Below are 16,125 nucleotides of genomic sequence, written 5' to 3'. Positions count from 1 at the left end.
GATTCCTGCAGGAATCCCTTGAGAATTTATAGCTAATATCCACCAGAAACAGATCCTTCTCCTTGTACTCATTCCTGAAACAAAGAATAAACTCAGTTTTCACCCATCACCATAGCCATTTTTTTAAATATAATTTTTAATCTCTGTACCTGTCACATTAATTATTTTTGATCAAGCAGTTTAGGAGCATGTCCTCAGCATTTGAGTTAGCAGTCAAATCTGCAAATTATAGGTTAATGCTCAGCTTTAATGTGGTCCTACAAACCTTTAATAAAATGACCAATCTCATACAAAACAAATGAGGTGGTCTGTGCAATAAAAATGAGAGAAATGCTTTCTCTAAAATTAGGAAGTGACATGAAGCAATGAAGGAGAAGGTTGTACTTGTGTTTTGGTAAACGATGACAAGCTGAAATAACCAAATTAAACATTTTTTTGTGTCAAGAACACTTCCTTCAAGGGAGATAATGTGATTTATTCCATAAATTCAGATAAATTAGATTGTGCTTTTTATCCCAAATTGTCCAGTTTTATGGGAGCACAATGTATCAGGGGACATTGATGTGGATAACACAAAATGCCAGAGCAAATAAAGTATAACCTAGCTAAGCTGATTGCATCAGCATCAGTTTGTTAAAGGGACTGTTACATAATCTTATTAAAAGTAAACCGATCACTTATTTAAATATTGATGGAGACTGTGTACGTGACTTCAGCATTCTGCCAAAACTTACATGAAACATCTCACTTTTCAGTTTGAAATTTTCTTACTGGAATCCAATCAAAAAGAAGTGGTTCATCCAGCCAGATCATACAAAACCACAAAGCGGTAAAAATTGAAAGTCTTCAATGCTCCTGTATTTCTACAGACAAGTAATCTATGTTTCAAAGTGTACTCCCATGACACATAAATAAAAACGTTATAGACCAGTCCTTACATCTAAGATTTGTTGCTGGGCTGAGCTCTAAGGGATGGCAGTGCTGGCTGTCAGCCTGCTGTTCACCACTTTCAGGCAGACAAATGTTTCCCAACAACCAATGGATGGATTGCAATGAAATTCAGGCAGGCATTTGTGGTTCCCCAAAGGATGTGTTAGCTTCAGTTCAGACTAAATGCAGACTGAGGGACAGAGCCAAAGCAGTTCAGGGATTTATTGACATTACGGGTGAACTTGCAGGCAAGGGTCCAAAACCAATGAGCCGTCTGAAAACAGACAAATAATTTATTCTCAAGGAATCCAGAAAAAAACAAATTACAGAGCAAACAATCCAAAAGCACAAGCGAAACGAGAGAACACCAGGAGTATGGCTGGCACATGGAGCACACACCAGGACAGCAACAATCTGGCAAAGAAAAGCGAGAACACAGACTTTTTAGACTGAGAAAGGAAGGAATGATGAGAAGGTGTGAACAATCAGTATGAGGCATACAGTTATCCAAGAAGCAGGAAATCAGTTACAAAACTGACCAATACAAAACAAATTGATATTTTATTTACAGATAATGTATCCCAAGAGGTTTAACGAATCACACTCTAAGGCGCACCTAAAAGCCTTTCATTTTCTCAAAAACCGTGGGCCTTATTTGTGGAAAAAAGTGTTGAAATAGGCCATTAATTGAAAATGCACCTTATAATCCAGTGCACCTTATATATGAAAAAGGTTTAAAATAGGTCATTCATTGAAGTCGTGCCTTATAAAACTTACAGTGCTGAAAATACTGTATTCCTTCATGAGCTGCGTTTTTGTGTGAATATTGAACAGACTAAACTAAGATAGTGACCCTTGCCATTATTACCTATTACAGTTGTGTTAAAATAGTCAAAATGATCATGTTAGCATGTTTATTTCAGCACATTGTGAAAGCACTGCGGTGTGTCTAACCTTAGAGATCTGATGGAATTCTGTGGGTTATTTTCATTCTGTTGCACCTTCTAGAGACAGAATGTAATTTTGCCAGTGAATCACTACATTAGTGACACATTTAAAATGAATATTTTCTGTGGGGTGTTCATTAATGTAGCATACATTAACATGTATAACACTAGCTGAACAACATATTTACATAACTAATCTACCATGTGAATACACTCTTATGAAAATGATACGTTATTTATAGGCAAACTATTGTTCCAATGCTGATGTCAATACTGCAACCTCCGCTCTGTGGGTGGTAGAGCTGGAGTTGTTGTTTTAGCCCTACTTCTGCTGCGCATAAGTGCATCCTAAAGATAGTATGACAAACCTGAAAAAGTCCTGGTAATGATTGGTGTGCAGAAGCAGAGCTGATCAAATGGGATCAACCCACGAGGAAATCCAGGATCTAGGTTCACAGACGTGTCAGACCAAGCCAAAGCTTGGAGATGAATTGTGGTGATGGCCTAGAGCAGGGGTATTCAAGGGAAACTGCATGAGATGAGGTAAGTCAACGATCCGCCTCTAATGAGGTCTGAACAGTTAGATGCCTGCAAATAAAACGGGCTTGTGCTTTTTGCCAGACTGAAGAAGTATGATTACTTCACATTTTTATCAAACAATGCGATAAACTTCTTTTAACTTGTTTTCAATTCATAGTGTTTATGGACTGAAAATGATTTATTTACAACTCAAGGGAGAACTATTAGGGCAACACGGTGTCGCTCTGAGCAAGGCTTCATGCTATCGGTCAAGAACAGAAAGAAATAAAAAAATAAATGTCTGGAGCGTTGGAGAAAGTTCACCGAAAGAGATCAATTGCTCCAAAGCGCTGGCGGCCAATAAATTAAATATGGAGGAATCTAGAGAATATGGAAAACCTCAATTTATGAAAGAAATCAAATATCACAACTCACACTCACCTGAAGGAAAAATCAGTTTTATCCTCTCCTGTTTGCGGCAAACATGGAAATAGTCATTGCATATTCTTTAACAACATAGAACGCTGGTTCACAGCTATAAGTGGGGGCAAACGTGGTCTGTTGTATTCTGTCATATAGGATCATAAGCGCCACACTCCTCTCTCAAGGCTAGATTTGTTCGTGAACAGACTAAGTTCCAACTGAAGAGATCATTTGTATATATGTTTGCCCTCTTGTAAAAAATGTGATGACATTTCTACAGGAGGGCAAAAAAACAACTCGGAGTGAAAAGAAGCAGCTGATCTCTGAGGCTGAAGTTATAAAAAATTATTGCAAAAGTTTCTGAACGTTTTAGTTTGCGCTCAAAAATGTCTTTCCCTGACTTTTTTATTTCCGTTGCTGGAAATGCGTGCTGTCGTCTTGTGCTATGAAAATCTCCACTTCCTCTGGAAAGACTGGACAGCTACAATCAACTCATATCTCAAACATAGTTGTGATTTTAAATTGAGGCCATTTGGAAGTATTGTCATGTCTACCAGCCAGTAATATATATTTATTTTCCTCTCATCTCCCGAAAAACCGAGTGACATTTCTTGCGATCCTCTTGGTGATAACATGCAGTTTATTTTCAGATCTGTCTTCTTTTCTGCTGAGTGTTGCACTGGCTGTAAACCCAATGATGCTCTCACAGAAAGACATCCTCTCTTTCCTCTCTGCATGGTAAAATGTGAAGCACAATACAATATCAATCTGATTCATTGCATGCCAACTAAAAAAACCCCAACAACAAACAGTTAATAAAAGTTGCCCTCTGAACAGCAGCACCAATTGTGACTGAACATCTTTGGCTTCTGCTTTGGGGCAGAAAAGATGATTTGTTTTGTATTTTATGTATTTCATGTCTTTCTTTTCCACCTAGAAGTGTTTCATACACAGCATCCATGAAGTCCTTTACTATCCCCCAACTGTATAGGGTTTTTATGTTTTCTTCAAATCCATATTTTTTTAGTGACCACTTGTCTGCTTGTTGTTGTGCTGGGAGGTGGTCAGAGAGAACCTGTGTAGGTCACGCATACTGCGCTTTGACCTGATCTATTTTCTCTTCCTTACCTCAGATTTCTGAGGATACTTTTTTTTTTAGTGTCTGAGTCTAGCTTCCCACTTTTAACAATATTTTTTTTTTAAATTCAAATTTTGGAAAATGCCAGTCTAAAAGAATGCACTATGCCTCATTTTATTTTCCTGTTTTGCTGATTGCATGCGATGCTTCTAGTATTAGTCACATGTAGTTGCAGCAGAGCAGCAGTAGAACCCAGGTGACTCTGCTTCGCTGTCCATTTTAAAATCCCTTTGACTGATTATTTAAAAATAGAATATCTGTATTTTGTCAAGTGCATCAAAAGACTTTGTTGTCTGGATTGAAGGCCTTTTGTGGTCTGAATTCAGCTAATTCTACTAATTGGCGACCCCTGGCATAGAGGAACAAAGCTGTGTAGAAATCAGAAAAAGAAATCACCCAAAAAAAAAAAAATTAATGATGGTGGTAAGAAAAAAGATAGTGATGAAAACAGTAAGTCTATTTCGCGACATATCTCTCTCTGTGTTGAATGTATAGAGGTTAGGTCATAGCTAAGCCCCCCCCCTTCATGTTAGACAATAATGCATGTGAGTGCTACGGGGGTAGATGCCATCAGGTTCATCAAATACAGGAAAAATAATGGCCACTTTCAGACAAATGTCTCGACAACAACAACTAGCAGGCAGAGATGAATCTGTCTTTGAAGTCATCACTTTTAGTATGTTTGCCCACAGGATATCCCACAATGCATCATTAGGTTCCTTTGAAAGATTGTGCCAAATCTGGTCATGAATAATATGCCCACACAGCTGTTAACAGCAGAGAGGGTCTTCATTCTCAGGCTGCTATTATTCTTCACAAGACATGAAAGCTTTTGTCATTCGACACCAGAAGACCTTTCTGTGTGTGTGTGTGTGTGTGTGTGTGTGTGTGCGTGTGTATGTGTGTGTGTGTGTTTGGAATATTTGATAGTTTCTATCTCTCAAAACAATTTGGTGTTAGAAGATTTCACTTCCTGTATCATCCTTTTCTTGCATATGACGACACAGCAGAGGTCACGTCGTGCCTTCTCGCACAGGTGCATTTCTTCTTAAACGTGTTTAAAAAATGTCGACATATAACTGCTTATAAAATGTTCTCACTTAATGTAAACGACTGCCTTGATTGTCCACCTTCTCATTATTAACTGTCTATTACACCCATTTGTCAATGGTCAGTTTCACCATTTCACTGCCTAATTAGTCACACTGACGCAGTGGGAAGTGTGATCTCGGCTCAAATTGCCTCTCAGCTCCGCTGTTTAGTCCTCTGTGCAGTGTTGTATGTCACCTCCGGCGGTGACTGGTTGCAGAGTAGTGTGGCAGATAATAGTGAGCTCCGGGTGACTTACAACTGATACAAAATGAGACAAGGATTGTTTGTTTCAGGCCGTGCATAATGAACAAATGTCGAATCAGAGCAGGAAATAACACAATAGCAATAACAAAAATGACAAAACTCACACATGCATTCAGTTCAAACTGTGTATGGAGTATTTTCCATTTAGCAGACGCTATTATCTTTTAAAAGGTTTTTTGTAACCTTTGTTTTCTGATTCATTTGAAATATCAAATAGCTAGCTAATTCTCAAACGTAGATGGTTTGCATATTTTTTTTTCTCCTACTGTATTAAATTTTCAACAGTGGAAAATAATACTAAATTTTATTCTTCTTTTACTTTTCATTAAATATACTTCTTTTATTATGATGTTATGCTCTGTGCTTGGGAAGGATTGAAGCCACCTCTCTCCTACCCAGGTTATTCAGCATAAAGACACATAATTGCTCATCTTTGTGTAGATACTTTGCCTGTCTCTGCCCTGAATTTAAGAGTATTCTTCTGTCAGACACATTATGCATTCCTTGGTGACTCAGTCAAATGTTAAAATGCTATTTTTCATATATATTTAACGTTTTTTTAAAAAAGCATTTTGACTCTTGCTGCTTTTTCTTGGTTAAAAATGAATTTAATACCCAGGAAAAAAACAAAACAAAACAACTCTTTTTCAAACCAGTAAAATGCAATTTTTCTACAAGGATGTAAACCAATGAAGAACAAAAAAAACCAAACATACCAATTCAAATCAAAAAGTTTATTGGTCTCGTTTTATGATGAATGAGTGCTTTGGCATTCACGGAATAAAAAGAAGTAGTTTCTGTGACACGGCTCCTCAGCGTTTATCTTCTTTTATTTACTTCCAATCTTTATTGATAAATTTGAGTCAACCTTTGTGCTGAATTTATATCTCCAGCTTTCATCTCACTGCTACATCTCTCATTTATTAGGTGGTCTACAAGAATAATGAGTTTAGACTGGAACTGTCTCGCCTGGCTGAACAGCGAGACCCTACGATCAGTATCCATGGTGACCTGATATTCAGCTGCGAGAACGTGGAAGCCCTGGAGCCGGTCACCTTCGACACGCCGTCTGCCTACTTGACACTTCCCCGCTGGAACACAAAGAAGACAGGCGCCATATCGTTTGACTTCCGCACCTCGGAGCCCAACGGACTGTTGTTGTTTAGCCACGGAAGTCTGCAGGGCACGCAGCTCGACAGGAAGCCCAGGGCCGACTTCTTCGCCATAGAGCTGCTGGATGGATTTCTCTTCCTGGTCATGGATATGGGCTCCGGGAGCATCAAGATAAAAGCCAGCAAAAAGAGGCTGGATGACGGCGAGTGGTGCCACGTGGACTTCCAGAGGCGAGGGCGCAACGGTAAGAGAACTGTGTGTATTTATGAAATTAGAGAAAGCCTTAAATCCACTTGAAGCTGTGGAGAGGAGAGGAAAAGGCTCCAGGCTCTGCTCTCTGATTGGCCAACACTGAAACAAGCTTGAATCTCTGGTTGAGATAATCTATGCATGACATTTTAAAAAACTCTAAGCTATTTCACAATTGCCCAGTTATACAATCACCTACCTCAAATTAGGCCTCATTAGTACTGCGGAAATGTCATATTACCTATGTAATACTTCAGTTGTGAAAATCCTTAACACTTCTTTTTTTTCACGGTTGTATAAATAATTGTGTTTAAGGTAAAATTACTCATTTAAAAGTCTTCAACTATTCCAAAGCAGGAATCACAGCTTCTGCTTTCACTTAACAAAATCAAGTTCTTCGAAGTGGCAACGCAGTTTGTTGATCAGTAAGCAATCAACAGTCTTACAGCTTGTTCTCACTTCTCGCTAAGCACTATATATAAACACACACACACACACACACACACACACACACCTGTCTATATTTTCTTGTACAAACACCAGTACAAATGAAAGCACAAGATGACTCACTTGCCTTGCCCTCAGGCTTTATCTCCGTGAACAGCCAGAGCATCCCCTTTTCTGCTAATGAAGGCAGCGAGATCCTTGACCTAGACGGGGACATGTATCTCGGAGGTTTACCTGAAGATCGACAAGACCTCATGCTCCCGCCCGAGGTGTGGACGGCCTCCCTCAACTTGGGGTACGTGGGCTGCGTGAGGGACCTCTTCATCGACGGACAAAGCCGTAATCTGTGGAAGCTGGCGGAGGTTCAGAGCGCCACAGGTGTCAGCAGCTTCTGCACCAGAGAGACTCACGTCAGGTGCACCAGAGACACGTGTGCCAACGGTGCACAATGCAGGGAAGGTTGGAACCGCCACATTTGTGATTGCAACGGTACCGGTTACCTAGGTGCCAGCTGTGAAAAAGGTGAGACTTTCTGAGAGATGTGATCTGGGATGGGGGGAGGATAAGTGATTTTAAAATGCTGCTGGAAAGCTTTGGCTTGTAATTTATTTATCAACTTGGCTCTGGAATGGCAGCAAAGTGCCAGTACAGATATAGAGACAAAGAATTCTCATTATCTGGCCTTACTGCTCGAGCATTCTAAACGATAGTAGTTTCAGTTGAAATTGCAGAGTTATTATCAACATGGATATTAAGGGTTTTGTTCACAACTGAAAAATAAACACAAAACAGTTTAGGGTTAAAATATAAGGATCATTTTTCCCTTAAATCCAAGGCCTTCAAAGACCTTAAATAATATAGCTCCCATTCTATGATGATCCATTAAGCTTTTTTATTATGAGGGTGCCAGTACTATGTTTTATTAACAATGCAGTGCTATAGAATAATTCTGTTTAAATCACTGTACATTCAACATGCAGATGGTTTCCTCACAGAGAGGTTAAATTATGTGGATCCTTTTGGCAGATAATCGTAGGAGGATATATGAAAATTCCCTTCATATTGCGGTATGAAGGAAATAAATCCCTCAGAAATATGATTGCCGCAGCAGTCGTAAGCTCCAGGCTTTTTCTGCCATCTGGTGCAAATGATGAAAACTGCAATCTAAAATTAAATCGTGCAGCACCTGAGATAAATTGGCATAAAGTTTGGTTTTGATTTTGTAGATGTATCTTCGTGTTTTTTTTATTTCTGTGTTGTGGTTCCTGCTCGCTAACTTCTCTTCTTCCTGAAATCGGTAGAGGCCACAACGGTGAGTTTTGACGGCAGCATGTATCTGAAGGTGATTCTGCCGAGGACGATACACACAGAGGCCGAGGATGTGTCCCTGCGCTTCATGTCCCAGAGGGCCTTTGGGCTGCTGATGGCCACCACCTCCCAGCAGTCAGCAGATACGCTGCGTCTGGAGCTGGACGGAGGCAGAGTGAAGCTCACTGTGAACTTGGGTAATGCTGCTGAGAAAAATGCGAGCGGTTGACCTTTAGGACAAGTTGTTGGCCAGCCAGTTTTCACGTTAGATTTATCTCTCCCATTTTCATCTTCATTCACAGAAACTACAGTTGCTTAAAAAGATAAATCCTCAGGGCAGTTCTGTTTAGCTGGAAAATAGTGCGTACAGTTCATGAATTGTTGGTTTCAATTCAAAGTGAGAACCTATTTCACAGCTCCTACAGAAGGTTCTCAGGTTAAGGTGTGAGTAGGTGTCACAAAGGTGATGCCTTCATTCAATAATTTTAGCTATTTTTACTGTATAATCCATCTTTTTCTTGTATGTGTGTTGTTTCCCTATGTTTACTGGGAGCTTCCTGGGTTGACATAAATTAATAAATAGACCTTAAACTTTCAAACTTTTAGTATATAATTCTAATATGTCTGTTTTTAACAGTCATTCATTTCTATTTTTTGTTGTTTACTTATATCAGTAACATAAGAACATCATAATAATCATAACTCAACTCAAAAATCTGGCAGAATAATTTATCTTTCTAATTAAATGTATCTTTTTTTTGTTTCATTGAAAATTTAAGATTAAGATTAAAGATTAAATTCAACTGTATGGATCCCCAACAGGGAAATTATTTTTACCTGTTGGGAAAGCATTATAAAATGTTGTTACTATAAATAAAATTAAATCTTATCAAATTTTTGATGGGTTGTAGGTCATGATACAGTGTAAAACTGAACATATCAAGCATACAGTGTCTAGACTCTTATGTGTTTAAAAATTAAAGGGTTTAATGCCTTTTTAAGCAACTGCTGGAGTGAAGACCCCGCCCTCCCTCTCTCTCCATCTACCTCTCTCTGTCCCTCTCTCTCAGTTCATCTACTGGTCAGGTCCCCTCTGACCGTCTCGGCTCTTTCAGCCCTTCAATGGCTTGTCTGCAGTTCAAGGAGAAGGCAGCCAGAGACCACATCCGTCATTGCACTGAGATATTACCACTTAGTCCGCTCACGCTGGAGATATGACCGCTGCAGTTCCCACCCACCCCCACATTTATTGGCCTGTCCAGTTTAGATTCTCTTCACTGAACACTGGGTGCTAGTGATGGACACACCTACAGAGAAACACACACACACACACACACACACACACACACACACACACACACACACACACACACACACTCACCTGCACCAGACAGTCACTCTGGTCTCTGGCTGTCTGTATCCACTGCTCTGTGATGGTTGACAGCTTGAGAGCACACCTCAGCCACATGACTTACGCTGATACCTTCATGGACAGTCGGATAAATCATCCAGATCATGTAAATGATGATGAGTGGTAAGAAATTATAAATATCAAGAAATGATTTTATATGTGTTGTATGGAAGAGCATCATAGTAGTGCTCTGGTAATTTCACGGTGTAAGGGTTATCGTGGCTGCAGGTTGTGCAAATCGCTCTTTTCCTCTGTATTTGACCTGGTAAATATTTTACCATCCGGCCAGTAGTTTGAGTTTAACAGTGAAGCTGGAGGTCTGGGTGTCTGTGTAGAGCTGCACTGGTATACTGGCTTACATTTTACAGTGATATTGTGTGATAACCTTAAACCTATTAGGTCAGATGTTCACGACCTTCTCACCGACGTTCAGTGAGATTTATTGGTCACATTAATTTTAGCATCACTCATCCTCAGCAGTACAGATAGAATACAATGTACAATAGAATAAATGTTTCAGGGACTGCCTTCTGCATAAATCAAGTAATTTTGAGAAATTAAATACGTGGTGTAGGTGGTTCTTTGCAATAAATTCCTTTTAAATCATTAAATAAAAGGCTTAATTTATTTATTTTTCTGTTAAACACATCTATCATCCTCAAGTAAACCTCACTCACCCTCCAGTTTGTTTTTTTTATCTTCTTGTAAAATGTAATTAAAGAAATGCCCAAATATCATTAATTATATCTGTTATGGTCAGATTAATTTGCTGACACTGAATTTAAGGGACTGTATAAAGTTACCAGTGCACCTCTACTTCTGTGATCAATAAAACTTCTATCGATCCTAAATTTAATCTGGTCTAATGTACTCCCAGCAGTGCCACATGCTGAGTGTATTCTTTCACTCGCTATTGCTTGTTCTAACATTATATACACCACACGGAGGAAAGGGCCGGTTTAGACTCTCAAGGCTGTCCCCGGATGGTGGGCTCTGAAAAACACTGAAATGTCTGCAGAATGTACCTTGAAGGATGTGAAATATTCTCCTCTTTTAAACTGTTCTTTTTTTATTTTAATCTCACCATCTCACTCTCTCTCTCACCAGATTGTATCAGGATAGACTGTAATCTCAGTAAGTGTCTCCTATAATTATTTTCTGTACCTTAATTTGGAAAGTATGCACTGTGTTATAATCAAATCTTCTTATAGATCATCAGTTAATTTATTCCGGTGTCCTGTTGTGGTAATCCCATGATAATCACCCTTACATATACAGTACAGGGCTGAGATTTCACTATGTTGTGCAGATTAATATAACCCAGGTATTCCATATTCAAATAACCCACAGTCCAAGTGATTATAACAATTAATTGTGGTGGGAAAAACAGTCAGAATTTGATTGGCTTTATTTTGAAGCCCTATTTCTGATCAATAGGTGACAGTTAATCAAGTCTTTTATTAATCAAAAAATATTTTTACCTTTTAAGGATGTTCCATTTTCTATTTTTCAGAGCTCATTAAGTAGAACATGTTATTCATTAAATTAAATTGTGGGACATCAGTTTCCAGACTTGCTTTGATGGAACATGACAGTTTAGTTGGAGCCATTACACAACAGATAATACTGACAGAACAGATACATGTGGAACATGTATAAAATCCTTCAGTCATTTCTCAGTAAAAAAAGAAAAAGACAAGATAGGAACATCTGTCAGATGCATTTTCATGAACCATGTGTCACCTGAGTGAGCAAACATCATTCATTTGAATAATGGGACATGACTGTCAACGACAGGTCTTCTCCTGTATCCGTGCAGCAGGTTTTCTGGTGTTGCGGTAATATTGAAATTTATGCAGATTGTTGCTGTCATCTGATAGTGAGTGAGAGGCAATTTAAACTTTGGTTCAGACCACTGAGGTGTGAGGAACAGATAAAAGCCGTTCTCTGATATTGATCATTTAATACAGACGGAGGCTTATGAATGGCTCGAATCATTAGGACTATAATCGAGTGCTGACTGAAAGCTTGTTTCCACCCCTTATGTATGAATAATTCTTTAAAAAGTAAAAATTATTTCTGTGTGCATGTCGGCTACATTTATTGCCATACATGCCATAGTTCATTGTACTTAAAAGGAAGCAAAATGTGCTGACACATACAGTATACAGCACATATTGAAATAGCAACAGCCTTGTTTGTCTTTTATTTCTATTATTCGATAGTTGTTGTAGAGATTGCGGTCTGTACCAGCAGATGGCATCGTCCTATCATGTATTGTCTGCAGACATGCATGAACGTCTCTGTATGCACAGTAGTCCTACAGATCCCTCATCCTGTATGTAAGCTCACCTCTAATGAGCCTGCTGCTGCAGACGTGATGATAGATTTCTTTTTTTAGTTTTTTTAATGGAGTGGTGCAGTGTGTAGTGCTTTTGCCTCACAGCTAGAAGGTTCCGGGTTCAATTCTTTTGTGTTTAAAGTTCTCCAGGTTCTCTGGTTTCCTCCCACCTCCAGAAACTTGCAGTTTAGGTGAATTGATCTCTTCAGATTGTCCCTAGGTGTGAGTGTGTGTATGAGTGGTTGCTTGTCTTTTGTGGCCCTGCAGTAAATTGGCGTCTCGTCCGAGGTTTACCCCTCCTGTTGCCCATAGCCAGCTGAGATCCAGCACACCTGTCACCTTCAATGTGGATAAACACCTGTAGATGAGATGATTATGATCGTTTCATCTACGAGAAAATGGATGGATGGAAGTTCTTTCACATTTTAAGTGAACATCATTTAGTGATGTCTGATCATTTGAAGGAATAATACACTGAACCACAGACGTAATGTGATTTTTAAATATCATCCTTTGACAGCATTCAGGTGTTAGTTTATGTCTTATTTACTAGATGAAGAAGGTTGATTCCTCATGTGAGGATCAAACAAACGTTGCATTTTTATGAAGGAATCAAAGAGGCAGGCCTTCTGAAGCAGCTGCTTGGAAGCTGTCAGTGGGAGGGTAAGACTTATAAGAACAAATGTTGTAACACTCTTGATGAATTCTCTGGAATCCAGGGATAATACTACGCTACGGGCATTAGAAACGAGGCATTTGTTTGACAAAATCACAGAATTACCATAGAGTGCTTTGATTTTTTTGCACACAGCCCGTGTTCAAAGTCTCAGCTCGCTCATAATGCTGACCTGTTTAATTGCAGCATGTGTTTGAAGATATCCTTGTTTGAAAATATTAATCAAATTCGGCCTTAAATGAGGATCTAAGAGGACCCGTTAGACCCGCCGCATGTGCTGCCTGATCAGAAGTCTCTTTGATAGGAGACTTCAATTTGAAGGGTTTACGGCCAGATGTTTAAGTGAAAACTTAACCATCATTTTTACCTACAGCAGTGCTAGAGATCATATCACTAATAAGAAACATCATTTGAATATGATTCCATTTACATTTACTGGAGGGAGAATAAACTCACACTTGATGGCTCAGAATATTGGAGAAATAAGAGCCTGTCCATCTCTACGTTAAATAATAATAATAAATAATACTAAAGAATTCAACTCTTCACATACGTATAAATGTTTTTGTGAGCTTTTCTTTCTCCTGTGATGCACCATTATTATTACCTTCAACTTTGTTAATGTTAATGTCTACAAAGGTTGAATTCTGATCCAACCTTTTTTACAGCCAACTGCTATTATGATCAGAACACACATCTATCATAAACCTTTATGTAGCGCTAACTCCAAGGCTAGTAGGTAGATTTTCACATGTAAAATAGCTAGAGTTCCCATTTCATTTTTAAGTATCTTACCAGAAAATGCAAAAGAAAAAAATAAATACAGAAAAGATTACCATATTTATCTCAGTGTAATAAATCACAAGACATTGCTTCATTGTAAATTTCCCAGTTCGGGATGATTAAATTATATCTATCTATTTTCATCGCAGATATTTCACGTTATTTAAATTGTTGCCATCACAACACGGTGAAGCGCATGTAAAATGAACAGTTGTAACTATCCGCCATCATCCTTTATTTACCAAACCACTCTTAGACGTGCATCTTGTTTCATTTTATTGATGTACTAGGTAAATAATTCCCCTTCAGTGCTGAATATAATTCCAGCGCGTGGATGGTTTTTTAATTATCTAAGTAAATCCATTAATATAGAGGGAGCAGAGTTTGGCATGAAACATTTCTCTGGTGTCCTCAGTCGATATTCAGCAGGTGGATGATGGCGGGAATCACAAATTGGTCTACAGATGCTTCATATGCATCTCTGGACACAAGTCTCAAGTCGCAGTTTAATTTCCCTGAGGAGAAACAGCAAAGTGTTCGAAAACCAGTTGATGTTTTCCACTTATTGTCCTCTGTATGTCCCTTGTAATTCTCCCACACCCTGATTTCAATTAGACAGACAAAACCCTAAAGGCAGTCAGCTTAGGCAAGGCATGGCCAATTTGGTTCCCAAGCGATGTCAGAACTCCTTTGAACCGCCATGTCGGCCTGTTGCACAGGCGTTGATTCAGAGTGACGGCGCTGAAGCGGCGAGCTCGTGCACTGTGACCTATTTTGGAACCAGTGACAAAAAGGCTTGAGTGTCGTGAATTCAGAAACTTAAAACTGTATGTTTGCCTCCAAGTCTGACAAATATCGATCTTGTTTCTCCATTAGACGTCAATTGAATGGCTCTGTTATGAGAAAAAATACATTACACTGTTTCTCTGTAGATGTCACTTAAAATTGCCCCTTACTTTTTTTTTTCCTTCTTTCAAAAGAGTTTTTTAAATCCCTGAAAATAGCAAGTGAGAAAATATTTGTATCTATCAGCGTGAGCAATTGTGTAAGCGAAACAATCCTCTGCACCCTGAGCAGAGAGTCCTTGTTGTGCAGAAAGATTTGCATGCTGTGTTGATGCGGTATGATTGTCACTTGATGCTTTCCTCATCGTAGGCAAGGGACCGGAGGTTCTCCTGGTCGGCGACAAACTGAATGACAATGAGTGGCACTCTGTGAAAGTGGTGCGACGTGGGAAGAACCTGCAGCTGTCTGTGGACAATGTGACCATAGAAGGTATGGCAGGAAACGAAGATGCGTCAAAGAAAAGTTGAGAGGTGTTTTTTTTTTTTTTTTTAATTACAGCTCATGATTTGTTGTGCAGGTCTCATGACCGGCGCTCACACCCGCCTGGAGTTCAATAACATCGAGACAGGGATCATGACAGAGCGACGCTTCATTTCGGTGTTGCCCTCGAACTTCATAGGTCATCTGCAAGCGCTGTCCGTCAACGGGATGCTCTACCTGGACCAGTGCAAAAACGGAGACATCTCCTACTGCGAGCTGAACGCTCGCTTCGGCATGAGGCACATCGTGGCCAATCCTGTGACTTTTTTAACTCAGGCAAGCTACTTGGCCTTCTCCACCTTGCAGGCCTATGCTTCCATGCACCTGTTTTTCCAGTTTAAGACAACCAGTCCTGATGGCCTGATACTTTACAACTCCGGAGACGGCAGTGATTTCATCGTGGTGGAGCTGGTCAAAGGGTAAGTGCTGGAACATTTTGGAATGAACTTTAATCTGCATACAGACTTGAGATGGAGATAGAAAGAGGTGAAGAGAAGAACAAATTATGGTTCAATTTTATACTTTCATTTGCATAGTATTCTCTTTCGGCGCGGCGGTATTCGTGTAACCTATCACGATTCCTATTTTGAATCTGTCAGCCTGCGGCGCTGTAGAGGGGGCACAAAATGCCTTTTAAAATCAATTGTTCGTCATAAATAACGTTGGGAAAGGGAGAGTGGTAGAGCGACGACAGAGGAATCCTGCCTTAATAGCACCAGTGTCATTTTCGGTCTACACCAGCACATTCTGGCAATGAATGCGTTCCAAATGGACGGATGTTTTATTCATTGTAAGTAACTTTTTGTTACAGAGCGAATAGCAGGGAAAGATGTCGAAACCAAATAAGCAATACGAGGATTGTAGCTTCCGCCTGTCATCCCTCTCACAGACTTTTTTTCTCTAGCAAGCAATTAGTCAGCGGGGGGTCTTGTTCAACTTTGGAGCCTGCAGCAGAAGCTCACACAGATGAAAAATAGCTTTCAACGCTTTTGTTTTGTTCTATTCTTTTTTTTGGTGCGCTGTATGTTGATTAAATTCAATATCAAAATGATGGCACACTGTAAGGATTACAAATGTGTGTTTACATGCATTCACAGTTATTTATCACAACATCAGCCAAACAGTTTCATGTATCTGAATGTTTGCCGTCTCTGCAGT

At 39.4% G+C, this 16,125-nt stretch overlaps 1 protein-coding gene across 1 annotated transcript in view; it reads left to right on the top strand.

Moving 5' to 3' along the window:
* The window catches only part of nrxn2a (neurexin 2a), a 92,354-nt gene that overhangs the window by 20,021 nt on the left and 56,208 nt on the right, over nt 1-16,125 (top strand). The window contains exons 7-12 of the mRNA XM_068330453.1: nt 6,241-6,670; nt 7,261-7,644; nt 8,424-8,627; nt 10,949-10,975; nt 14,797-14,916; nt 15,005-15,386. Of these exons, the coding sequence (XP_068186554.1) occupies nt 6,241-6,670; nt 7,261-7,644; nt 8,424-8,627; nt 10,949-10,975; nt 14,797-14,916; nt 15,005-15,386 (1,547 nt within the window). The remainder of the gene's footprint in view (nt 1-6,240; nt 6,671-7,260; nt 7,645-8,423; nt 8,628-10,948; nt 10,976-14,796; nt 14,917-15,004; nt 15,387-16,125) is intronic.

The sequence above is a fragment of the Antennarius striatus genome, chromosome 13 (genome assembly GCF_040054535.1).
Source record: "Antennarius striatus isolate MH-2024 chromosome 13, ASM4005453v1, whole genome shotgun sequence".
NCBI lineage: Eukaryota > Metazoa > Chordata > Actinopteri > Lophiiformes > Antennariidae > Antennarius > Antennarius striatus.
This window is presented reverse-complemented; position numbering and strand designations above follow the sequence as displayed.